The sequence below is a fragment of the Ursus americanus genome, chromosome 33 (genome assembly GCF_024610735.1).
Source record: "Ursus americanus isolate L20-20 chromosome 33, mUrsAme1.1.p, whole genome shotgun sequence".
Taxonomy (NCBI): Eukaryota; Metazoa; Chordata; class Mammalia; order Carnivora; family Ursidae; genus Ursus; species Ursus americanus.
The window spans coordinates 26,333,077-26,357,732 of NC_142159.1; the positions used below are offsets into that span (position 1 = coordinate 26,333,077).

The 24,656-nt window shown below is 47.9% G+C and overlaps 1 protein-coding gene across 2 annotated transcripts; it reads left to right on the top strand.

Moving 5' to 3' along the window:
• The first annotated feature begins 82 nt into the window (after window positions 1–82).
• Window positions 83–21,207, top strand: NOL9 (nucleolar protein 9). 2 transcript variants are annotated; one of them, XM_045803550.2, is made up of 12 exons: window positions 83–466; window positions 1,388–1,607; window positions 1,986–2,113; window positions 5,024–5,159; window positions 5,282–5,375; window positions 5,915–6,012; window positions 11,083–11,244; window positions 11,449–11,746; window positions 12,542–12,653; window positions 15,524–15,701; window positions 17,007–17,140; window positions 18,012–21,207. In XM_045803550.2, the coding sequence occupies exons 1-12, from the start codon at window positions 110–112 to the stop codon at window positions 18,159–18,161; spliced, it is 2,067 nt and encodes a 688-aa protein (XP_045659506.2). In that variant the 5' UTR covers window positions 83–109; the 3' UTR covers window positions 18,162–21,207. The 2 variants fall into 2 exon arrangements, with proteins under 2 accessions (XP_045659506.2, XP_045659505.2); XM_045803549.2 differs by having other exon boundaries at window positions 84–466; window positions 5,279–5,375.
• The last annotated feature ends 3,449 nt before the right edge of the window (window positions 21,208–24,656 follow it).

The following is a 24,656-nucleotide window of genomic DNA, read 5'->3' on the forward strand; positions in this document are numbered from 1 at the left end:
CAGAGGGCGCTCGCGGCTCCCAGGCCACCTCTTTCAGCCTCTCGAAGGGCCGCGGGGCGGAGCGACTGGCTCTCGCGAGATTCTCGCGCGGCTCGCGCCAGTGGCCAGCATGGCGGATTCGCAGTTGCTGCTCAAGCGGGGTCCTTTCCGCTCCACGTGGCTGCGTGCCCGCAAGACTCGGACACAGCTCGTCCTCAGCCGTCGGCCCCGCCGCCGGCTCGGGACCCTGCGGTGGTGCGGCCGGAGGCGCCTGCGGCGGCGGCTGCTGCAGGTCCAGGCAGCCGGCGCGGACTGGCGGGAGAGCAGCTGCCTGGTGTCGCGCGCGGCGACCCGGAGGCCCAAGACCGCGACCCCCAGCCCGGCTCCGGCCGCAGCCACCGCCCCGAGTGGCCCCGCGAGCCTCCCCATCCCGCCGGTGCGGCCGGCCGGCCCGGGCCGCGCGTTGGTGCTGCTGCCGCTCGAGCAGGTGGGTCGAGCCGGAGGAGCCGCAGCCCCGGGACTTGGGAGCTGGGAGAAGACCCTGCCCCATCTGCAGCTTCTCCGGCAGCAGGTCGAGCGCATTCCTCCTGGCGGTGGTGCTGAGCAGGGTAACTAGAACCCTGTTGTGGGATTCTAGGTCTTCAGGGCTGAAAGGGACTTTAATAGTAGGAAATGATGCTACTAGGTCACATTTACTGGGTGTTTAGAAAGTGGCAGGCCCTGTGTTCCAAGCGTTTTAGATTTACGAACCCTTTTAATACTTTTAGCTCTTTATAGAGTCATTACCGTTGTTTCCGAAAATTTACGAAGAAACTGAGATATAGCTTAGGTAACTTGCTAAACGGCACGCAGTAGAGGCAGAGCTGGTATTCAAACTCAGGCAGCCTAGTTATAGGTCCTGTGCTCTTCACGTGGACGCTGCTTCGGGAGGTCTTCCTGCAATGCAAGAGGAAAGTGAAAACCCAGGAATGGGAGACACTGGGCTGGCAGTGGGCCTTGGTAGAAAGAGGGATCCGTGAGAACAGCAGAGCCTAGTTCATGGGACGCCCTCGTTCTTCATGTGTCTGGATACACCAGCCATCTCTGTAGCTGTCCTGGGATATGAGATTAAGTTAGAGATATTAAGTACCTGATGGTCACCTGGTACAATGTGTTGTTACTTGGAAATCACCTCCCTTTTGATATGTGAATAGCAATTAGTTTAGGAAAAAAAAAAAGAAAAGAAAGAAAGAAAGGAGGGGTGCCTGGCTGGCTGGGTGGAGCCTGCTGCTCTTGACCTCAAGTTGTCACTTCCAGTCCCACGTCGGGCATACGGTTTAGTTAAAAAAAAAAAAAGTTTAGAAAATTTCAGTCTCTGGTAACAGAATTTGTAATGTTATGTCTTCCTTTCTTTGTTCTTCCTTGCTAGGGTTTTACTTTTAGCGGGATCTGTCGTGTGACTTGCCTCTATGGCCAGGTGCAGGTGTTTGGTTTTACCATCAGCCAAGGCCAGCCTGCCCAAGATGTCTTCTCTACCTACACCCACTCACGCTTGACTATCAATGCAGTTCATTATTCCATTACTGAGAAAAGCAAGAAGGAGATGAAAAGGGAAGCCCGAGCTTTGCTCAGATCTCATCTTAATCGGGGTAAGGAAAATAACTGGGTAATTTAGGGAGGGTGTACTGTAATGAGGCTGCTATTTTTAGATCCTTCCTGTTGCCTAGACATAGCACACTTTTCTGTGTCTATTTAAAGTGAAACTTGAGTGAAACTTGTTTTCACCATTTTACAGATGAGAAAAATGGCCCAAGGCTACACAGCTACTATGTAGCAAAAGCAAACCTGGATTGACTTCTCCATCCAGGTGTGTTTACCTAGTATGCAATATGGTTTTCTGAAGAAGGCTTTCAAGCATAATTCTGCTCTCAAAAAGTTGTCAGTTCAGCCGAGGAGAAGGTAGTCCTAAACAGTGTAGAATTTAATGGAGTTACTATTTCTAAGGTAATTTATCTCTCTCTTTACAGATGACAGATGTTGGTTGATGAAGAATTTTTCTCCTCTGTGTTCCATTGTGATGCTAGAACAACTGAAAACCTCCACTGTGAACTTCTTAGTCAGCCATCCAGGTTTATCTTACGTTTTTGTACAAGAGGTAGGACCAGTTTTCATTCAGAGTTTTGCTAATTATTAATTTGTTAATTGAAACTTGTTAATTACTTGTTAAATTGTTAATTGTTAATTAATTTGTTCACCAGAGCAGTCATGTCAGCCGACTGTAGGCTGCTCCCTTGGAAGATCAGTCTGTCTGTTGTGTTGTAGGACGTACACACTATCACATGTGTGTACAGTAAAATAGCGGAGAAAGGCACATCATGAAAAATATTGTCTCCCCTTCCCCGTTAGTTTTATTCCCCAGTGAAAGCCATCCTTTCATATTGTAGGTAGTTAAATGGCTTTTGGAATTTTTACTTTATTTATTTATGTTTTTTCCAATGTTTTGTTTTGTTTTGTTTTTGTTTTTTGTTTAATTTTTAAGTACAATCTACCTCTCAGTCTGGGGCTTGAACTCATGACCCGAAGATGAAGAGTTGCATGCTCTGCTGACTGAGTCCGCCGGGCGCCCTGCCTGTCGGAATTTTTCAGATGGTTATCTTTTTATCTTGATTTATTAACTTGAGATAGTATAAATTTCCTCTGTGAATATTCTTCAGTGTACTTATAATTTCTCCCATCTCTTTCTGCCTCCAAATTTTTGTTGACCATGTTATTAATTTCTTAAAGTCAAGTTCTGTTGCTATAAGTGTCTCCCATGAGCCATAAATGGAGCCTAATCTGCAGGATGTTCAGGCTGACTGGACGCAAGGTGTGGGGAAGAACCAAGGAATACACGCTTTTGGGTGCAGGGGTTGCTGAGATGAGGGCACCGCAGGCGGAGCAGAGTTAGGTGTTCACCTGGATGTGCCTGTTAGACGTTCTGTTGGAGATGTCAGGTGGGCAGTTGCATATGTGAGTCTGGAGCTGGGAGCTGTCAGCAGAATGGCCCAAGGCCGAGAGGTGGGATAATAACACCAAGGGAGCTGATACAGAGAAACAAGGGGGTTCAAAGTCATAGCCCTTCAGCACTCCCAAGAAGAGGTCTGGGTGAGGGAGCAGCAGAGACTGAGAAGGAGGGGTCACTGATGTTGGAGAAAAACCAGGCGAGTGTGATTAGGAAGTCTTCAGAGGAGCTCGGAGTGAACAGTTGTGTTGCTTGCTACTGCTGGTACGTGGGGCCCAAGAACGGAGCTGGGAGGTAGGAGCCTGGTCTGGACAAGTGCAGGGGCAGTCAACTGCTGAGGGGGATAGTGGGACCGGATTAGGGTCAAGAGCCTAGGGAGGGTGGAACTCTGGGGCTTCATAGTAAGGGATTTTGCTTCTGTAGAGTTTAGCTGTAAAGGGTAAAGAAGAAATGACACAGTAATTGGAGGAGCGTGGTCAGAGTTTTGTTTTTTGTTAAGATGGGTGGAAAAAAACCCAGCTCGTTTGAACACAGCAGGTGGGAATGATGCAGAGCTCGGAGGGTGCTGAGGATGCAGCCGAAGGAGGGCTTCTGGCTCTGGAGTCTGCGGGGGGCGGGGGGTAGGCCGGGAGAGCACGGGCAGTTCCCCCGGAGTAGCCATCGCACGTGGAAGTTCTCTTTTGATTGTGTCATCCCGCTTCAGGAAATAGGTCAGGGTCATCACGGAGTGGGAGCGGAGCTAGCAGGCAGGTGTCGGAGGTTTGAAATGAGAGGAGAAGGCACTCAGTGAGCGCGGGACAGCGATTGGACTGTTGTGATGACGTCTGTTCCATCTAGTGCAGACCCAGTAGCTGGATGAGGGCCATGGAGAAGGAAATGGGGACCCTGTGTCACCAAGACTTTGCCACTTGCAAGTGAAGGTTCCAAACACCGTGATACTCTGTTTTCATTCATTTTTAACTTTTTTTTTTTTCTGGGATCTCACCACCACTCTATATTCCTTAAGCTCCTTCTTGGGTAACTTCCCTCCCCCACTGTGTGTTAATATGTTCTAGAGTTATTTTTTCATACAAGGCAGATAGTGAACTTGATATGATCTCATTTTATAAGCTATTCTTATTTTGCCCTCTGTGATTGTTAGTTGAGCACAGTATAGAGTTTTTTCCTTGAAACCTTGAAGGCCTTGCTCCACTGTTTTCTAGAATCCAGAGTTGCTGATAGGAAGTCACACAGCAGACTGGCTCTCGTTCCTTTTATGATGTCTTTATCCTGGGGTTGATGAATTGCGTGAGGATGTGAGCATGGATGGGTCTCTTCCTTGATCCTCTTCAGCACGGAGCCTTGTTCCCTCTGAGCCCCGCCCGCTGCAGCAAGGGCCTGCTCCTCTATTCCTTGGGTTGGTCGGTGGCTTCTTGGTACTTCTGCTAGAGCGCCTATGGGCTTAGTGGGCCTGTCTTCCACATTCTTTCAGCCCGGTCTGCATGTGTTCGTTGTTTTTTTTATGTCTTTGGAGGCGGCCTTGGTTTTGTTCTAAAGCACCAACCTGTTCAGCAGCTGTGGTCTCTGTTGAATTGTTCTTGTGGCAGTCGGTTTTTAAACTTGCACGCATTTGGGGCGCCTGGGTGGCTCAGCCGTTAAGCGTCTGCCTTTGGCTTACGTCATGATCCCAGGGTCCTGGGATCAAGCCCCGCATTGGACTCCCTGCTTGGCGGGAAGCCTACTTTTCCCTCTCTCACTCCCCTTGCTTGTGTTCCCTCTCTCGCTGTATCTCTCTGTCAAAATTCAAACAAACAAACAAACAAAAAAAACTTGCACACATCTTCCTTTCCTGCGGGGTCTCCCGCAGAGGTAAGAGCAGCTCGGAAGTGCGTGTGAGCCAGGAGGACAGGTACGGACAACTGTAGGAATAGCTGATAAGACTTACTTGAAGGGATGGCTGTGGGGCTGAGAGGGGGCTCAGATCTACCACTCATAGCTCATGACTGAGGCTTACTAATTTAGAACTGGAGGAAGAAACGTGCACCTGTGTTCTTGTTTTCTTAAAGCTTAAATTGTGAATTTCAGAGTCCAACCTTCCAGATTAGCTCTGAACATTTAGCCCTGAGGTCTGTTGGCATTAGAAGAGAGAAGAAGAAAAACGGCCTTCGTTTGACAGAGAGTGCCCTGTCAGCCATGGAGGAGTTGGTCACCGTGTCCTGTGGTGAGTGATACCTGGTGATAAAGGGAGCCTTCGTCCCCCAGGGCCTCAGGATCACAGTGTACATGTAGAGCCCTAACGAAGGTGCCTAATTTGAGGCGTCAATGTTGTTTTGCCTCCAGAAGAAGTAGACGGCTGCCCTGTCATTCTGGTTTGCGGCTCTCAGGACGTTGGAAAGTCAACATTTAATAGATACCTGATTAACCAGTTGTTAAATAGGTAAGAGTGTTTTTATTTTTGTTTAGACATATTATTAGATATGGGTCATGAAATGGGATTTTTGATTTAAGAAACTAGACGGGAATGCATCTTGACTTCTCGGTAGAGATTAATACCAGTCTGTGCAAAGCCACTCAGCGGAGTGACGGCACTCTCTGTTAGGCCGTGTTTTGGAGTGAGGCACAGCGGCCTCTCGGGGTGAACTGACCGTGCTTACCAGTGAGTGTGCAAGAGGAGTCCCCTGGTCTCAGAATCTGTGTCCATACCCAGAGGTATGGAGCGATTCTGTTGTGTTTTAATGATCAGGTTTTAGGAAAGTCAAAGTTGTATCCCTGTCATGAATGGATACTGTGACCATGCCTGCATCACGTTTTCTTTTTACATTTTTTTTATGTTGATTGCCGTCTTTGGAGCATTCTACCAAAAAGGCTGCATAGAGTGACTGTGCCTGTGTATTGCATAAAGTCTATAAGATCTGATGTATTCTTTTGACAGAGTAAAGCTAGTTGAGATTTTCTTTATTTCTTTCAAATTTTCAGTATTTCCTGCGTTGACTATTTGGAATGTGATCTGGGACAGACAGAATTTACACCTCCAGGTTGCATTTCTTTACTTAATATTACAGAACCAGTTCTAGGTACGTATTATGCATTTCTTTCATGTCTTGGTTTTATAAAACTTAAATATAATGATACTTAAAAAAACTCAAAAAGCATAAGGGGCATCTGGCTGGCTCATTCGGTGGGGCATGCAGCTCTTGGTCTCGGGGTCATGAGTTCAGGCCCCACATTGGGGATGGAGCCTACTTAAAAAAATAAAAAATAAATAAAAATTAGGAAAAAAAAAAAAAAAAAGAAGGTGAACACCACCACCCCCCCCAACTCATGGTCTTCCCATAACTGTTCTAGCTTCCGGAAAAAAATACTATGATACTTTTCTAGGGTTCCATTTTGGTAAATGGAACTGACAGCCATTTAGTTTTGTGTAAACCAGAAACACACCTTCCTGTAATATTCCCATCGTATATAAACCTGTATAATGGTGTAAACCAAGAAATTACATTGACACCATACTATTAGCTAATCTATGGATTTTATTGAAAATTCACCAGTTATCCTACTAATATGCTTTTTCTGGTTCAGAAAAACTCTGGTTCAGAGTCCTATGTTGCTTTTTTTTTAATGGTAAAGTGTGCACAATATGATTTTTACTGTTTTAACCATTGGTAGGCGTACAATTCAGTGACACTAAGTGCATTCACAGTGTTACATACCCTTCACCACTGTCTGTATCCAAAACTTTTTCATTATCCCGAACTGAAATACTATTCCATTAAGGAACGCTTGCCCCGCCTGCTCTCCTTCCTGCTCCTGCTAAGCTCTGTTCTACTCTCTGTCCCCATGAATGTGCCTACTCCAGGTACCTCATGTAACTGAAAACAGACTGTCCTTCTGGTGCCTGGTTTTGGGTTTTTTTGTGGGTTTTTGTTGTTGTTGTTGTTTTTACTAAGCATATGGGTTTTTTTTTCTTTTTGCTTATTTTGTTATGTTTTTATTTCAATCCAGTTGGTTCACACAGTGTTGTATTAGTTTCAGGTGTATGATACGGTGATTCAACACTGCCACGCATCACCCAGTGCTCATCACGACAATGACCTCTTTCATCCCCATCACCTCTTTCCCCCATCCTCGGCACTCTCCGAGCATAAGGGTTTTAAGATAGTCCATATTGTAGCAGATCATCAGAATTTATTCCCTTTTCGTGGGTGAATATCATTCCATCGTATACATACATCACATTTTGTTGACGCGTTCGGCTGTTGAGGGACAGTTGCATTGTTGCCACTTTCTGGCTACTGGGAATAGTGCTGCTTTGAACGTCAGCGTGCAAATACCCTTGCAGGTCCCTGCTTTTTATTCTTTCAGACAGGCACGAGGAGGGGAATTGCTGGGTCATGTGGTAACGCTGTGTTTAACCTTTTGAGAAACTGCCAGCCTGTTTTCACAGTGGCTGCATTTTGCATCCTCGCCCGCGGTGTGCAGGGGCTCTCACTTCTCCACATCTTGTCGTCTGGATCACAGCCGTCCCATTACGTGTACACCGATAACTCACTGTGGCTTTGATTTGCATTTGCCTGATGACTGATGATATTGGGCCTCTGTTCCTGGGTTTGTTGGCCTTTTGTAGATCTTTGGAGAAATGTCTGTGAAGTCCTTCGCCCATTTTTGAATTGTGTTGTTACTGAGTTGTAGGAGTTCTTTGTATATGTTCTGGCTGTTAATCTCTTATCAGATAAACGATTTGCAAACATTTTTTCCCATCCTCTAGATTTTCTTTCCGTTTTCTTGACGGTATCCTTCAGTACACCGAAGTTCTTTATTTTTATTAAATCCAGTTTCATTTTTCTTTTTTCTTCAGTTTATTTTTTCTGTTGTTGACATTCTCTTGATGCCATATCCACAGTGTTGCTAAGTCCAATGTCATAAAGATTTTTTCTCATGTTCTTGGAGTTTTGTAAGTTTTCGCTCTTATGTTTAAATCTTTGGTCCATTCTGAATTAATTTTTGTATATGATACAGGGAAAGCATCCAACATCACTTTTTTGCATGTGGATGTTGAGTTTTCCAGGTATCATCTGTTGAAGACTGTCCTTTCCCCCATGGAATGGTCTTGGCACCCTTGTGGAAAAGCATTTGATCGTACATGTGAGGGCCTGTTTCTGGGCTCTCTGTTTTGTCCCCTTGGCCTATATCTCTGTCTTTATGCCAGTTCCATGCAATGGAGGAATGTGAGTCCTCCAACTTCATTCTTTTTCAAGATCATTTTGGCCATTTGGTACCCTTGCAATCCTGTATGAATCTGAGGGTCAGCTTTTCCATTTCTATGAAAAAGGCTGTTGGATTTTGGTAGGGATTGCGTTGATTGAATGTGTAGCTCACCTTGGGTGACATTGACATCTCAATAATAATAAATCTTCCTATACATGAACATAGGATGTCTTTCTTTCCAGTTTTTTAGGTCTTTTTAAATTTATTTCAGCAATTTTTTATAAAGTTTATTTATTCATGAGAGACAGAGAGAGAGAGGGAGGCAGAGGGAGAAGCAGGCTCCCCCACTGAGCAGGGAGCCCGATGGGGGCTCAATCTCAGGACCCTGGGATCATGACTCCAGCTGAAGGCGGACACTTAACGGACTGAGCCACCCAGGTGCCCTCTTTCAGCAATATTTTGTGGTTTTCAGTGTGTAAGTCTTTTACTTGGTTAGATTTGTTCCGAAGTGTTGGATTCTTTCAGCTATTACTGTAAATGGAATTGCTTTCCTAATTTCTTTTTCAGGTTGTTCCCTATTGGTATATAGAAACATACATGATTTTTGTGGGCTGCATACTGTGCCACTTTGCTGAGTTCCCATATTAGCTCTAGTAGGTTTCTTGTGGGTATTTTTGGATTTTTTAGATAGAAGATCATCTGCGAATAGAAATGGTTTCACTCTTCCTTTCCAGTCTGGATGGCTTTAATTTCTTTTTCTCGTCTCCTAGCGCTCTCTGGCTGGGACCTCCAGTGCAGTGCTGAATAGAAGAAAACATCCGTTTCTGTTCCTCACCTTAGAGGGAATGTGTTTCACCAGAAGTGTGCTGTCAGTTGAGGGTTTTTGTAGTTGCCCTTCGTCAGGCTAAAGAAGCCGCCTTCTAGTCCTAGCGTGTGGAATGTTTGTATCATGAAAGTGTCGGACTTTGTCAGGTGCTTTTTCTGCATCTCTCGAGATACTTGTGTGATTTTTGTTTAGTTGACTTTTAAAAGAAGCAGGTGATAGATCAGGTTGCTGGATGCGTTGTGGATTTAACAGACTTTTTGACAAAAATAAGTAGGGCATTCATATTGTTTTTTACAGTTTTATCAGAACTGATTGTTTAGACTTTGCTCTCTAGCTGGTTTCATTGTTCCTCCTTTTCTTTTAAATTTTCCCTAGTCCATTTACTTTTCTTTTCCTTTTTCACCCCTTAATATTTCACCAGGTGTTTCCCCAGACAAGGACACTCTGCTACATAGTCACAATGCGGCCACCAACTCAGGGTAGTGCTACAGCTGTGGTGATGTTCCCTCTTCTGTCCACCAGCCACCTGCCCGGGCCCAGTGTGTATTTGCAAATCTTTAGTCTTCTCCAGTTTGGAGCATTCCCTCCAGCTTTTCTTATCTTTTATGACCCTGGCAGTTTGGAAGAGTACATTTGTCAACTGTCCCTGTGGTTTGAGATGTGATGCTATGTTCTCAGTGCATTGTATCAACAAGCTGTCAGTTTGCCCTGTTACCAGAGAGGTTAGTTCTTATCATTTGGTTAAGATAAGTGTTTGCCAGCGTTTTCCACTCTGACTGTAACCAGTGTGTTATTTCTTCTGGGGTGTCGCTGCTTGTAGATCCCCTTGGTGGACAGAGCTAGGAAACATACGCATGCTTAGACCCGCACATGTGCATACATGTGTATGTAAGGGCATATACATATGTATTGTACACTACATCTATATATCTGTGTGTACTTTCCCTGTGTGTCAAGAGCCACGAGTTTACTACGATCATTCCAATTCTGGGTTTATTCTGGTTAGCCTTCCCCCTTCCGTATTTATGTTTCATCTCTCATAATAAGAACCATGGCTATGATTATTCTCTGTGTATTTATGTATTTACAGTTCCTTTGTATTTGTTCAATCCCTCTATTGTGCAGGCCACTTCCTCGGCTGTGGGCTTGCCCAAATCCCCAGACCCCACCCTTGAGGGGAGCCTTGCCAGCCCTGTCCCAGGTGGCCTTGCACCAACCACATTAACCAAAGTCCTCGCCCTGCTGACTGTTGCCATGCGGTCCTGGTCACCAGCCTGCTGAGTGAGTTCCTGGCCCCAGCCAGAGAGGGGAGTTGGCTCAGGCTTGACAGACCAGTGCTGCGATTAGGAATGTCTGTTCTGGAGCTGGCCCACCTGAGTTCAGGCCCAGCTGATATCTACTCGCTGTGTGACCTTGGTCAAGTTAATCTATGTCTTCCTCTGTAAAAATGGTGATAGTAATACTACCTACCTCATAGGGTTTTTATGAACATTAGCGACTACATGTGAAGCGCATGAGACATAGTGAGTGCTAGATTCCAGCAGGTGATTGCCCTTCCTATTTGTCCTTTCATTAGAATGTCGCCCCTGCGAGGTTAGGTGTTGTGTTGTTCACAGGTGTATCCTAAGTATCTAGAACAATGCTCAAGAGTGTTACAGGTGCTCAGTAAATGTTTGCTGAGTGGCCATATTAGGACAGAATTAGGATTAACTATATGTAAACGTGAGCATGTATTTGTATGCAGTTGAAAGCTTAAATATCTTTTTTTTTTTTTAAGATTTTATTTATTTAAGAGAGCATGAGCAGGGAAGCAAGGCAGAGGGAGAGGGAGAAGCAGGCTCCCCACTGAGCAGGGAAGTCCAACAGGGGGCTCCATTCCAGAACCCTGGCATCATGACCTGAGCTGAAGGCAGACACTCAACCGACTGAGCCACCCAGGCGCCCGGAAAGCTTAGATTTCTGAAAATGAGATACAGCTATTCCTGGTGGTAGGATGGCCTGGTGGGATGGTTTTTGATTTCCTAAGGATCTTTGTCATTGGTGATGGCCAAAGCAAAACCCTCACCGCCTTTTAAGTAGTCACACATTCGAACTCTTACCCTTATCTTCCTAGGACCACCTTTTACCCACCAGAGGACACCACAGAAAATGGTATATTATGGGAAACCTTCTTGTAAAAACAACTATGAAAATTATATTGAGGTAATAAAGTATGTGTTCAGCTCCTACAAGAGAGAGTCCCCTCTCATCGTCAACACCATGGGCTGGGTGTCAGGTAAGCCCGCGGAGGCGCATCTGGCGGGAAAGGAGGAGCAGTGCGATAAGCTTCTGGCTTCGGGCAGTGACGCTGGAGCCCAGTGTTCAGGAGATTCTTCCTCGTGATCCTTTCTCTGTCTCAGAACAGCTGTGCCATTTTCTCGTGGGAGCGTGTCACCGTATTTTATTAGCGCGCCAACTGCTTGTGTTCTCTTCCTCACAGACAAAGGGCTTTTGCTGCTCATCGATCTCATCCGGCTGCTGTCTCCCAGCCACGTCGTTCAGTTCAGTTCCGGCCGGAGCAAATACATGCCGAACCTCACCCCTGACTATGTGGACGACATGGACGGCCTGTACACCAAGAGCAAGTCCAGAGTCAGAAACAGAGGTTTCCAGCTGGCAGAGTTTACAGAGAGTTTGGAATTTGCAGACGAAGAAAAGGAGAGTCCAGTTGTGTTCACTGGCCATAAACTGATGTGCGTCCAGTCGGACTTTGCGTTTAGGAAAACTCCAAGAAACAGGTAATTAAACCATCATGGCTGGAGAATGAAGTCCTCTGCAATTCAACAAGGCCTTCTGCCCTCAGTTCCTTAAAAGGAATAAGTTCTCCACAAGTTTTCAAATCTGTTTCATAGCCCTGTGTTCATGAAGGAGAATCTGTTCTTTTCTGAGCTGTTATTGTCCCAGTGGAAACACTGCTGACTTACGGTGGGGGAACCTTCAGTGTTTCAACTTCACGATGGTATTAAAGCAATACACGTTTGGTAGAAACTGTACTTTGAATTCTGGTCTTTTCCTGGGCAAGCACAGTGCTATATGATGCTCTGTCCTGGTGCTGGGCGGTGGCAGTGATCCGTGGCTCCGGGTCAGCCCGGAGGGTGAGCCGCAGGTACAGACGGCCATTCTGCGCTTACAACGTAGGCTCTGTGGTGGGCGATTCTGCCTGGCTGGAGGCTAGTGCGAGTCCTGAGCACGTTGAAAGTAGGCGAGGCTAAGCTGTGACGTTCAGTAGACGAGGTGTCTTAAAGGCATTTTCGACTTCTGATATTTTCCCCTTTTTGTGGGTGTAGGAGGATGGAACCCCCTCGTAAATTGAGGAAGACCCATATCCAGAGGTGGCCTTCAGCCCTGGTTGCCAAGAGCTTTTAATGAAGGAGAGTTTTTACACGTCCTATTTTTCCAGTGGGTTTCTAGAAAGGGTCTGCAGATGTTAAGGTGGGACTATGTAATCTCTGTACATGTAACCTGTGTAACGACTCATGAACTCTGTTTCTGAGGTTAAATCTCTACTTACTTCATTCTGATTTACTTTGCAGAGAGTCGCATAACAAAGTTCTTCGGGATTTGGCAGTACTAGGTTACCTTGGCCAGCTGCAGCCTCCAGTGCCAAAACCACTTTGTCCTTTACATGGTCTGACACCCTATCAGGTAACCTGAACTCGGATGAGGAATTGTCCCTGTGGATGTAATGAGCCCTCGTGGGGCTTCCTGTGTGTGTTCTCTAGCCACTTTCCTTTTTTTTTTTTTTTTTTTTTTTTTTTTTTTAGGATTTTATTTATTTATTTGACAGAGAAAGACAGCGAGAGAGGGAACACTAGCAAGGGGAGTGTGAGAGGGAGAAGATCCCAGGACCCTGGGATCACGCCCTGAGCCGAAGGCAGACGCTTGACAGCTGAGCCCCCCCAGGCGCCCCTCTAACCACTTCTGACGCTTCGCTCAGTTTATCCTCAGAACAGCCCTGTAGTGTAGGTTCTGTAGCTGCCTCAGTTTACAGACGGGAGGTGGAGTCATCTGGCTCAAGAGTCGTGCTCTTAGCTGCTGCCTTGTGTTCGGCACGACTATGCTTCCATGCTGGTTAAGAATGTTCTGCCTGACCCCAGAGGTGGCACTGGGCAGTCCAGCTCCAGCATTCCCACTGTTCAGCTGTGTGTGAGTCCATGTCTTACCTGGAGAACCGAGGCCGTGCCAGACCTCATAGGATGGTTGGATGGGTTCAGTGACTGTTCACAGTGGTTGCTGGCACCCGGAGACCACTCTTTTTTTTTTTCTTTCTTTACTTTATTGTTATTTTTTTTAAATGTAGGCTCCATGCCCAGCGTGGAAATCCAATGCCAGGCTTGAACTCAACAATCCTGAGATCATGACCTGAGATCAAGAGTCAGACACTTAACTGTAACTGTGCCACCCAGGCGCCCCCCAGAGACCACTCTTGAAAGCATTTCATATTATCGTCAAAAGTGGATTCTTGGGACACCTGGATGGCTCAGTCAGTTAAGCATATGCCTTCGGCTCAGGTCATGATCCTGGGGCCCTGAGACTGAGCGCTGCATCGAGCTCCCTGCTCAGCCGGGAACCTGCTTCTCCCTCTCCCTCTGCTGCTCCCCCTGCTTGTGCTCTCTCACTCTCTCTTTCTCTCTCAAATAAGTAAATAAAATCTTAAAAAAAAAAAAAAAAAAAAGTGGATTCTAGTACCAGAGTATTTGCATCTTGGAATCTAAGCTCCTTAGAATTATTTTGGGAAGAAACCCCCATGATATTAGAACGCCAGATGACAAAAGATAAAACAGCAATAGGCAGCATTCCCTAAATGCTTACTCTCTGCTGTGCTCTGTTCTAAGCCTGTGTTAACTTCTTTACTCACAGTGGCTTTGTTATTACTCCATTTTACAGATGCTAGAACTGAGGTCAGGGACACTGAGTCAGTTTGCCTGAGCTGGGTAGTAAAAGTTTGGGCTGGACTGGCACCCAGGCAGCCAGACTGTAGAGCCCAGAGTATTCACCCTCTGCCGTCCATCCTGAGCGCTCACTGTGTACCGGGTCTCCTGCTAAGCGCTTGACATGGGACGGCTCGGTGGACTCGTGGCAGCCCAGTGAGGGAGAGGCTCCTTTGTTCCCCTTTATAGCTTAGCAGACAGGCGCAGGCAGGTAGAGATGCTGGCCTGAGGTCACACATGCGGAGGCCCTCCTGAGGCAGGAGCAGTGGGCCTGGCCAACAAGGACGTGTCTCCCAGGCCTGGCGGTGAGATCATCCCCCCTGGAGAATCTCAGGCGGTTAGGTGAATGGGGTTTTGGTCAGTGGGGTCATTTACTCACTTGGAGATGCTCTACAATGGAACTTGAAGCTTATCTATCAGTAATTGCATCTGCCTTTCGCTATTTCAAATTTTGGAATCTAAACAATGTAGCAGAATACTTTTGTACTTTATAAATTGGGAATTACCCAGAGAGTTACACGTTAAAGGTAGTTACAGTTGACCTTCAAACACTGGTTTGAACTGCACAGGTCCACTTATATGAGGAGGTTTTTTTTGATAAATACAGTCAGTCCACTGTTGTAGTCTTCCTTGTGATTTTCTTAGTAACGTTTTCTGTTCTCCAGGCCACTTTATCGTGAGAATACAGCATATAATATGTACAACACACCAAGTATGTGTTAATCGACTGTTTATATTATCGGGAACGCTTTTGATAGACAGGAAGCTCTGAGTAGTTAAGTTTTTTTGGGAGGGTGGTCAGAAGTTACATGTCAATTTTTGACTGCGTGGGTTGGGGGGGGGGTCAGTGCCTCTAGCCCCGTGTTGCTTAAGGCTCCACTGCATTTATCTTGTCCTTCTGGAGTCGATCCATTTTTCTTAATTTAGTATGTTACATAGAGAATGGATGGAGGCTTTTTCTCAATGAATGGAGGTTTGCTTTGTGACATTAGGAGACCTCTCAGCGAGTGGGGTTTTCACGGTCCCCCTTGACTTTAATGCATTTAGGATATCTTCATATCTACGTCTTATGTGTCTTATTTATTTATTTATTTATTTATTTATTTATTTATTTATTTATTTAAAGATTTTATTTATTTATTTGACAGAGACAGAGACAGCCAGCGAGAGAGGGAACACAAGCAGGGGGAGTGGGAGAGGAAGAAGCAGGCCCACAGTGGAGGAGCCCGATGTGGGGCTCGATCCCATAATGCCGGGATCACGCCCTGAGCTGAAGGCAGACGCTTAACCGCTGTGCCACCCAGGCGCCCCTTATGTGTCTCTTTAGATAAGAAAGTTCCAGGCATCAGTTTAGATGTCTAGCAAGTGTTGGCTGGCAAAGAACTAAGTATGAATTTCTTGGGTTCTCTGTATTAAAGTAACAAAACACTGACCAGTGTTTGTTAGCATTTCTGTTCTGTTTAGATACTCTTTGGTGGGCAGTTTGGCCAGCAGAACTTCAGATAGCTGCCTAGTCAACTTGTGAAAATTAAAAGTAGCCTTTTCAATAGAATTAATAGAGGGAGGTGCAAATTTATTTTCCAGGTTCCTTTCAATGCGGTTGCGCTCCGGATTATTCATGCTGATGTCGCCCCTACCCATATATTGTACGCGGTGAATGCCAGCTGGGTTGGTCTTTGCAAGATCCTGGATGATGTCAGAGGATACGCTAATGGGCCCATCCTACTCGCCCAGACTCCAATCTGCGATTGTTTGGGGTTTGGTGAGTGAAAGTAAAATATGTCTCTATACTTACTGACATCAGTGCCCTTCTCCAGCGGTATACAGCTGGTCTTGACCTTGGAGCTGTCTCTCGGCTGGAGTGGTCAGTGTCTCTGGCTTCTAGACAGTGGGCCTGGGGGCTGGGGAGCAGGAAGGAAGCAGCATTTTCTCTGCTTCTCCTGCCAGCTAGTCTAGATCTAGGATTCCTAGGGGCCTGGTCACGGCCTTTGTGTCACTCGACACGTTTTCCCTAGGCCATCTGTCCGCCTGCTAGGGCCTTAGATCCATCACTAGGCTGACTTCCCACAAGCTCTCTGTAGCACGACTGTGCGTCTGAGCTCCAAGCCCAGCTCACTTCTCCACTTGGGTATCTCACTAGCGTCTGAGACTTAGGTCCAAAACTGAGGTCCTAATTTTCTCCCCAAATCCCCTCCCACCCTGCACCATCTCCTGTTCCCAGGCCTGTGAGGAGTCCTTGGAAGATTCACTCGTGTTCACGCAGACCTCTGGGTCCACCTTGGCGCCCCCTTGCCTTCACTGGACACATCCAACCCACTGGCAGGGGTGGTATCTTGTCTCCACTATCTGTCCGATCCCTCCATCTCATCTCTTCTTACTCTGCCGGTCCGAGCCACCGTTTCTGTGCTGGGCATGGTGCAGTCGGGTGATCTGAGGACAGATGGGAGTACGTCACATCCTGGTGCTTCCCATCACTCAGGCCCAGGACCGTTGGCCTGGCAGTGCTCTGGGCCCTCCCTCCTTCACCAAGCCTACCTCACGTGATTGTCCCCCTGGCTCACTGAGGTCAGTAAGTGTCAGAGTATGTTTCTGGAAGGGTACTGGACCTATGTCACTGAAAATTAGCAAAACCCTTACATAATCAAATACACGCTTCTGAGTTAGACAACACTACTTCTCAAAAGTGTTTCCACAATACTGTGTCACCTGGTACAGACCACGAAGAAGGGGTTGATGATGGGGAAAGACTGAGTCGCCTGTGTGTCCCGCACAGTAGCTTTTCTTCCTGGCCTGGGTAGGCCTCACTTGAGACAGTCTGGGACGTTGGCAAGTAGACCACTTTGGTTGCTCACGGCTGAACAAGGGGAAGGGTTCCAAGAGATGGGAGATTTGACAACTCTTGACCAAAAGTGGTCAAGTACTCCCATCTCTTGGAACTTTCTATTTTCAAAGCAAAACACTGTTGAAATTTAAATTCTATTTTAAAAGCCATTCTACAATTCTCAGTGGTGGGGAGGTATAAATATCTTCCAGAAAGGATTATTTGTGTGTGTTTTGTGCCCTCAAGGAATTTGTAGAGGGGTCGACATGGAGAAGAGGCTTTACCACATCCTCACTCCTGTGCCCCCGGAGGAGCTAAGGAATGTGAATTGTCTGCTGGTCGGAGCCATTTCCATTCCACACTGTGTCTTCAAGAGCCAGGTGAGTGCCACTCCCAGGGACAGCCCTGGAGGTAGCCAGAGAGCGTCTCAGGGACAGGTTATTGTGTGGGAACTCACACTTAGTTGGAGAGGCTGAATGAGGCAAATAGAGTGTGAAGGTGGCCTCAGAGGCCCGAGGCCATGAATCGCAGTCGTTCGTGGCCAGAAGCCCCACGGTAGAGCTATTATCCCAGAAGTAGATTATGGGAAGAGAGAGAACAGAGGTGGTCTCCCCAGGATTACTCCTTCCTGATGACAGTCTGTGGGTGCACCTGTGAGAAGGTCATGGGAAGGTCATGTTGGCTGAGGACATCTATGTGGTAGCCTGGGGATGCAGTGGATGTTTGTCCCCTCTCAGCTGCTTTTCTTTTCTTTTTTTTTTTTTAAGATTTTATTTATTTGACAGACACGGTGAGAGAGGGAACACAAGCAGGGGGAGTGGGAGAGGGAAAAGCAGGCTTCCCGCCGAGCAGGGAGCCCGATGCGGGGCTCGATCCCAAGACCCCCCAGGACCCTGGGATCATGACCTGAGCCAAAGGCAAACGCTTAACAACTGAGCCACCCAGGCACCCCTCAGCTACTTTTCTTAACTTGTTTGAGAAAGAAACACACCCATGCCCCCTACTGTCATGCTGGTGAATGTGTTTGTGCAGTTGAATTAGACGGAAAGGCGGCAGTCACCTTTGTGCCTGGGCCCGTTAGGTTAAGCGGACCCTCTGCGGGAAGGGGAACCAGAGGTCTTAGGAGTGCAGGGACCTTACTCAGACTCTCGCCTTTCCCCATTATTTTCTGGGGAAGAAGTGAAATGCTGCAAACTCAAATTGGCAGGATTTGGGGTGTTTCCATGCATTCTCTTCGTGTTTCTGTTTCAGCGCGGGCTCGAAGGGACAATACCTTATATCACCACAGATTATAATTTTAAACTTCCTGGAGCATCAGAGAAAATTGGAGCGAGGGAAACCGAGGAGACGCGTGAAGAGAAAGTACACCCGAAACCCAAACTCTATCGAAAAATAAACTGATATGTCATCAGTAAGGGAAGGAGCTTTTACCAGAAAACTGGACTTGGTCTCCAGCCCGACGTCAGGCTGATGGCGATGGCGGGGAATGGTGCACTTACGTCGCGGATAGTGTTTCCTGTGTAACTCGTGGATCTAGAGTCAATTTAACTCTTTCGAAAGCTGCGTGACCAAGAGTTTTGCCCTGGTGTTCTGTGTGCTGCTTCATACTTGTCTGTTTTATTTTCTGAAGGGTTAAAGCAGCAGGGAGAAGTTTGTACACCATTAAAACGGAGAGAACACAGTTGATTCCTCACAAAGCTCTTCAAATACCTGGTTGTTGGAATCTGAATAAAAATAGGGAAACTGGGGCCACAAAAATCTACCAAAGAGGAAGGAAGGCCGGCCAGCGGGGTCGCGAGCATAACAGGATGTGGGGGCTCCCCTGGTCCTTGCCCAGCGATGGCAGGCGGGCAGTGGGTCCCAAGCGGCAGGGTCTGTCTGTGGACCGTCACCGCGGGGGTCGTGCTAATCCCCTGCTCATCTGATGCCATCCACACACTCTTTCATTCCCGTGGTCCAGTGTTCAAAGATCACGTTTGGTCTGTTCAGTGTAATCAAGGTTTAATAGATGAAACGTTTGGACTCAAGAGCCATTCATTTTTTGTTTGTTTTTTTTTTTTCCATCTGATGACTTTATGCTAAAATCCAGGAAACCTTTCCTGTGGTCTCTTTAGAATTAGCTCTGTCCTAGTTGGCCTCTTATCTGAGATTGAGGACACGCTGTGGGCAGCGCTGGACACCAGGCTGTTTGGAAGAAGGACTGGCAGAGCAGCTCCTGGAAAGCACCATCTTGCCTTTGACGGCTGGACCGGAGCTCGTACCGCGGAAGACTCTGGGCTGTTCATCGCTTTCTCCGAGGGGGGACAGGAGGCCAGTGATGAGGCCGTTCTCCCGGATGGCTTTGGGGGAAATGATGGAAACCCATTCTTCGTCTTCTCCCTGGTTGTCACAATTCTTGATCCTCCAGGGTCGGAAGTGGTTTTGGTAAACAAGGATATCAGGTGGGGTCACGTCGTTTGTGCATGTAAATCTGTGAGAGTCTTCCTGAGGTAGCGTTTCGTACTCGTGAATTCAGCTTCCTACAGATGGTGTGGAAGGCTGGTTACTCAGATGTGGGTTTTAACGTCTGTGTTCATTTAAACCGTTGGCTATTGTCCTGATTCTTTTGGCGGCCCCTCAGCATCTCGAGACCCACGCTTACACGTGCTCCCCGGAACTCTGCCACCCCCCAGGGTTGGTTTTGATTCCCTAGAGACTGTTAAAGGTCTAACTTCATTGCGTCTTATTTATGTCTACATTTACCTTGTGCATGTTTTCCGTCTTGGTCTTGCCAGGAATTTTGACAATCTGCCATCATCAGCGTTCTGCCTCCTTCCCTAGTTCCTTGTGTCTTCACAGCGATACTCACTATAGGCCCCTATAGGCCCCGGGCGGCAGGTCTCAGGAGGAATGAGAGTGGTGCCCGGGCATTCCGTTCCATGCAGGCTTGCCTTTGGCCTGATATCCTGCTGCTCTTGAGGGCGCTGCATGTGGAGGAAGCAGGCACTGCCACTAGAGGGAGCTGCTAGCCACTGGTCCGAGGGGCGAGGGGCGAGGCGGCCAGGAGCCTGCCTGGGACCTGCCTGGGACCTTTCCAGGGCTCAGACATCCTGGAGACTTGGCTCTGTGGCCAGCTCAGGGGGCCTTGTCAGACCTGCAGCCGTGCCATCCACCTTGAACGTTTGTCCCTGTGACTGTCGACATCAGCAGCTGGGGCTTTTTGTCATTTCTGCCGTCCTTTGGTTCAGAATATGGTGGTGAGGTCTACCCATGAGTTATTAACAAAAGCTCAATCGTGTGTGTGCGTGTGTGTGTGTGTGTGTGTGTGTGATTTCCAAAGTAGCACATGCTTATTTTAAGAAAAAGAAATAACATGACTTAGAACTCGAAACCCCTAGTTGCTGATTTTGTGGTTCTTTAAAGCCAGTTCTTTAGAAGAGATTCCTTTATAGGAAAGATAGATGTGAAAATAAATGACAAGATTCTTGGATTCTGGGGTTTTAGTTTGTGAATAGAGGTCAGTTCCTGGCTGTCCTCTGTTGGGCCTGGGGGCAGGAAGTGGTGGACCCTCTAGAGCATGGCCTGGAAACGAGAAAGGGGAGAAGGATAGTTGAGCTGGCCCTTCAGGGGCCAAGAATGTTTGAGAAATCCGTCTGGAAGAGACCTGCGGGGGCGGCCTGGGCTGGGAGCCCTGGGACAGGCGGCTGCATACCTGCCGCACCTGGGATTTCTGCCCGGTGGCATGAGTACCATGCAGTGAAGGCACAGATTCCTTTCCTTGTGCCAGATGGTGTTTTTTTTAATTGTCTGATGGTAGTTCTGTCGTCAGGCTTGGATGTGGTGGTGACGGCTGCAGCTGTGGTACTAGAGCTCGGAGTTGGGTCCCGAGGGGCCGCTGCCAGCTGTGGGACTTTGCGGAAGATCCTCGACCTCAGCCTGTTGGCGTCTTTAAGATGGGCTGGTGGCTGTTCCTTGGAGTATCTGCATGGGGGAACATGAGGCGCCTCTGTACGTGGCGGGGCAGTACCCCGAGATGGCAGGGACCAAGATTGTGTTCCTCACAGTCACATCCGGACAAAGAGGAAACTAAATGTTTAAATCCACAGCTGTCTTACCCGTCCTGCCTCCGGGCAGGGTTCCCTTCAAAGCATTTTCCAGCCCAGTGTGCTGCTGTCAGAGCTCTCCAGGGCGTTGGTTCTGGGGTCTCCCGTTAGTCCCTGTTCCTGGCAGTTCTTCAGAAACCCCCACGTAACTGCTTTTAAAATTGTACAAACTGTTCACCCCACATGTAGAAAATGACTTTCAGTCACGACCACGTAGGTGATTGCCGTCCGTGCCGTGATGCTGTCTTGTCTGGTGTGTTTCTGTGTCTTATAAGTTGGTGTCCTGCCGTATGTGTGGTTTTTATCCAGCTCTTCTCACTCTACTCGTGAATTTATGTGTCATTAAATATTTTTGAGAACGTTAATTTAATTGTGTAATTTTATTATATATATTGATAGACCATTTTATTCCAGGAAATTATTTAAATAGGAGAAATTATGGCAGAAACTTTGGGGGAAATAAAGCATTGGAAGTGGAATCTGGGTGCCAGAGCGGAGAAGACAGGAAATCCAGCAAATGCCTGTGCCCTTTTCCATTTCAATGTTTTTTTAAAGATTTATTCATTTATTTTGAGGCCGGGGTGGGATGGAGAGTGTGCGCATTGGGGGGGGGAGGGGCAGAGGGAGAGAGGATCCCCAAGCAGACTCCCTTCTGAGCGTGGGGCCTGACACGGGACTCAATCCCACGACTTCAAAATCATGACCTGAGCTGAAGATTAGGACGCTCAGCCGAGCCACCGAGCCGCCCCTCCGTTTCAGTGTTGAGTGCAGTAGGAGTTTAATTTTTGCGTGGCCCGAGGATGTACGTTAAGAGAAAATGCTGTCTTTTCTGTACCATCTTTGAGAGTGTGTTAGAAGAGTTTTGCTGCGGAAAAGTTCAAATTAAAAGAGGAGAACCGGCTTGGGGCCTGTGCCCGTCGCTGCCTTAGCAGGTGTGAGCTCAGCAACGCTGTCCTCGCTCTCCTCTCGATGGCCTGACGGAGGGAGCAAGCGTTGGCCGCCCAGCGAGCCTGAACGGTGGCTGAAATAAGTACGGGGGCTGCCGGTGCTGTAAGGGGCCTCTTCAGAAAGGCTTTGCGAAGTGGAAAGATTTCCAGGGCTTTGCCAGGGGAAGAGTGGGGCAGAAGGTAGCTGGGGGGCCGCCCGAAAAACCCACTTGGAGGCGGGGGGCAGCAAGTCCATCTGGGAATGCTGGGAGCTGAGTAAGGAAAGTCTTGGGAGTCAGCAAACAACTGAGCCACCACGAGGCAGACAATGTGTTGGGTCAGGCTGGGAAGTCAAGGGTTGCCATGGCGACGGGCCCTGATGTGCCTGCCTCGGTGCTCAGCGGACTGTGGCTTGGAAGGTCTCTGGGCTGTGAATGTCTGTCAGGCAGGGAGAAGCCACCAAACTTTCAGACCTTCCTCCTTGCAAGGAGGCCAGATGCAGGGAGCTGCTGCTGGCTTTGGGAGTGCAGAGGCAAGGGTCTTCGTGGGTCACCCTCCAGGAAAGGAGGAAGGCCCCCGCCAAGGCAACCAGCACCATGCAAAGTCTGTTCCAGGGAGCAAATGGGTACTTGGGAATGGAAAATCCATGGGGAGGAAACCACCACCAAGGAAACAGTGCGAACCATGGCCACAAAGTCCATATGTTAAAATAGACGAAGCCCAGGGACCTGGCAGGGCCGAGAGCTCCGTGGTTTTCTATGCAGATGATTAAGCAGGAGAATTCAGCCTGGAGCTGAGCCTGGGAGAAGCCCTTTGGTGTTAGGTCTGCAGCTGGGCAGAGGGGCAGAGAGACCTGTGGGTCTAGCATGTGGCTTGAGGGCCCGGCAGGGCGCCACCACGCCAGAGGGCGAGCACGAATTCAGTCCCGGCACAAGGTGGGCCTCCACCTGCTGGCCCAGCCTCCATCCAGGAACCAATGAGTGTTTTTTCTTTCTTTCTTTTTTCTTTTCTTTTCTTTTCTTTTCTTTTCTTTTCTTTTCTTTTCTTTTCTTTTCTTTTCTTTTTTTTCTTTTCTTTTCTTTTCTTTTCTTTCTTTCTTTCTTTCTTTCTTTCTTTCTTTCTTTCTTTTTCTTCCTTTCTTCCTTTCTTTCAAGATTTTATTTATTAGAGAGAGCATGATGGGGGAAGGGTCAGAGGGAGAAGCAGACTCCCCGCTGAGCAGGGAGCCCGATGCGGGACTTGATCCTGGGACTCCAGGATCATGACCTGAGCTGAAGGCAGTTGCTTAACCAACTGAGCCACCCACGCGCCCCCGATGAGTGTCTTCTTCCTCTTTGTCCAAAAAAGAGGGTTGACAACCCAGAGCGAGAATAGGAAGGTCTCAGAAGGGCCACCAAGCCCCACGCTTGCAGAATGTCTGAGCCCTGGACGAAGCTCTCCAGGCTGGGCACTTTTGTCCTTGTTAATTGGTAAGTTAATGAACTGAGAACATGGAAGGCAAGGGCTGCCCAGCCCAGCCAGTTTTAGCCGTCAGCTCTGATTTATGGGTGCAGATAACATCCTGTCTTCTGAGAAGGCAGAAGTGGGAGGCTTTCCGTCTCAGCCCTCCAACTCCTGAAAGGATGAGCATGATCCCATGCTTATGAATCGCTCTAGTGGTGGAGCTGACAAGCTGCCACAGGAGGGGGCTGGGAGGGCCAGCCACGACGGGCACTTAACCAGCTTCCTCTCTGGGAGCTGGAAGGCGGGTGGAAAGGTGCCCCCAAGACCCTCCAAACTGTCATATTTTGTGCATTACAGTCGTGTCCCCATTGCTAGGATGGCCTGGAACAGGTTCCCGGCCTTGTCTTTGTAGCTCTCAAGAAAGGCCTTCAAATTCCTCCTACACCATCAATAGTTTTAAGTTCTCTTTCGATACATGCCATGACACATTTTGGCAGTGGGGGATCAGGAATGTGTGCATGGAATCCAAGAGCATTCCAGCACTCCAGAGTCGGAGCCCTGGCCTGGGAAACACCCCATTCCTGGCCAAAGAGAAGGGGCCTGGGGACTCATTGGCCGCGGACCTCTGCGTGCTCAAAGAAGAACACCCATTCTGGCCTCCACCCCTGCCACCGCCTTCGCCGGCCCAAGACCGGTACGGAGCAGGCAGTCGTGGAGAATTCCTCCCGATACCCACATCAGCCCTTCGCTGCAGGGTTCTCCCCTTCTAGGAAGGGCTCTGCACTACGGACCTTTCCTTCCCCGGGCTACTCCTCGCGGCAGAACTTACCTGTCGCGGCTGGTCTCTGCGGGGAGCAGCCGCAGAATAAAATGAATGTGTGCCGTGCACGTAGCAGGGCTGCCATATTCATCTCTGCGTCCGCGCCCCGGTGACTGATGTCCAGTTAACTCAAGGTCTATCACTGCTTACTCATGACGGGGAGATTCTTTCCAGGCATGGTGCAATGTGGGTTACAGGCCTTTTGCAGTGTCCCCCAAATCATCCCTGCCACACGGATGGCAGAGAACGACCCCCCTATTCTACTTCTGTGTACACTTGATTGTGCCTGTAAGCCCTTTAAATTTTTTTCCTTTTTTCCTTTGATATTAAAAGGGCAACTAGTTATCCTTTTGCCTTACTTCCAAATTTTACATTTTGATAAGATTGAATGTGGTAGTTAGCTAAATATTTATTGAACGCTTATGAATTGTCAGCATGCCAGGGGCTGGGGAGATGATGGTGAGCAAGATAAAGGCCCATCTTTCTAGAATCTTGATTACTGAGTGATAGGAGCATGTAGACAGGAAATCGACAAGTAGTTATTGTGTTAAAATGCGAGAATTGTGGAGCAATGAGATCATTCCTAAGAGATCTTCCTCTCCTAACACCAATCACAGGGATTTTC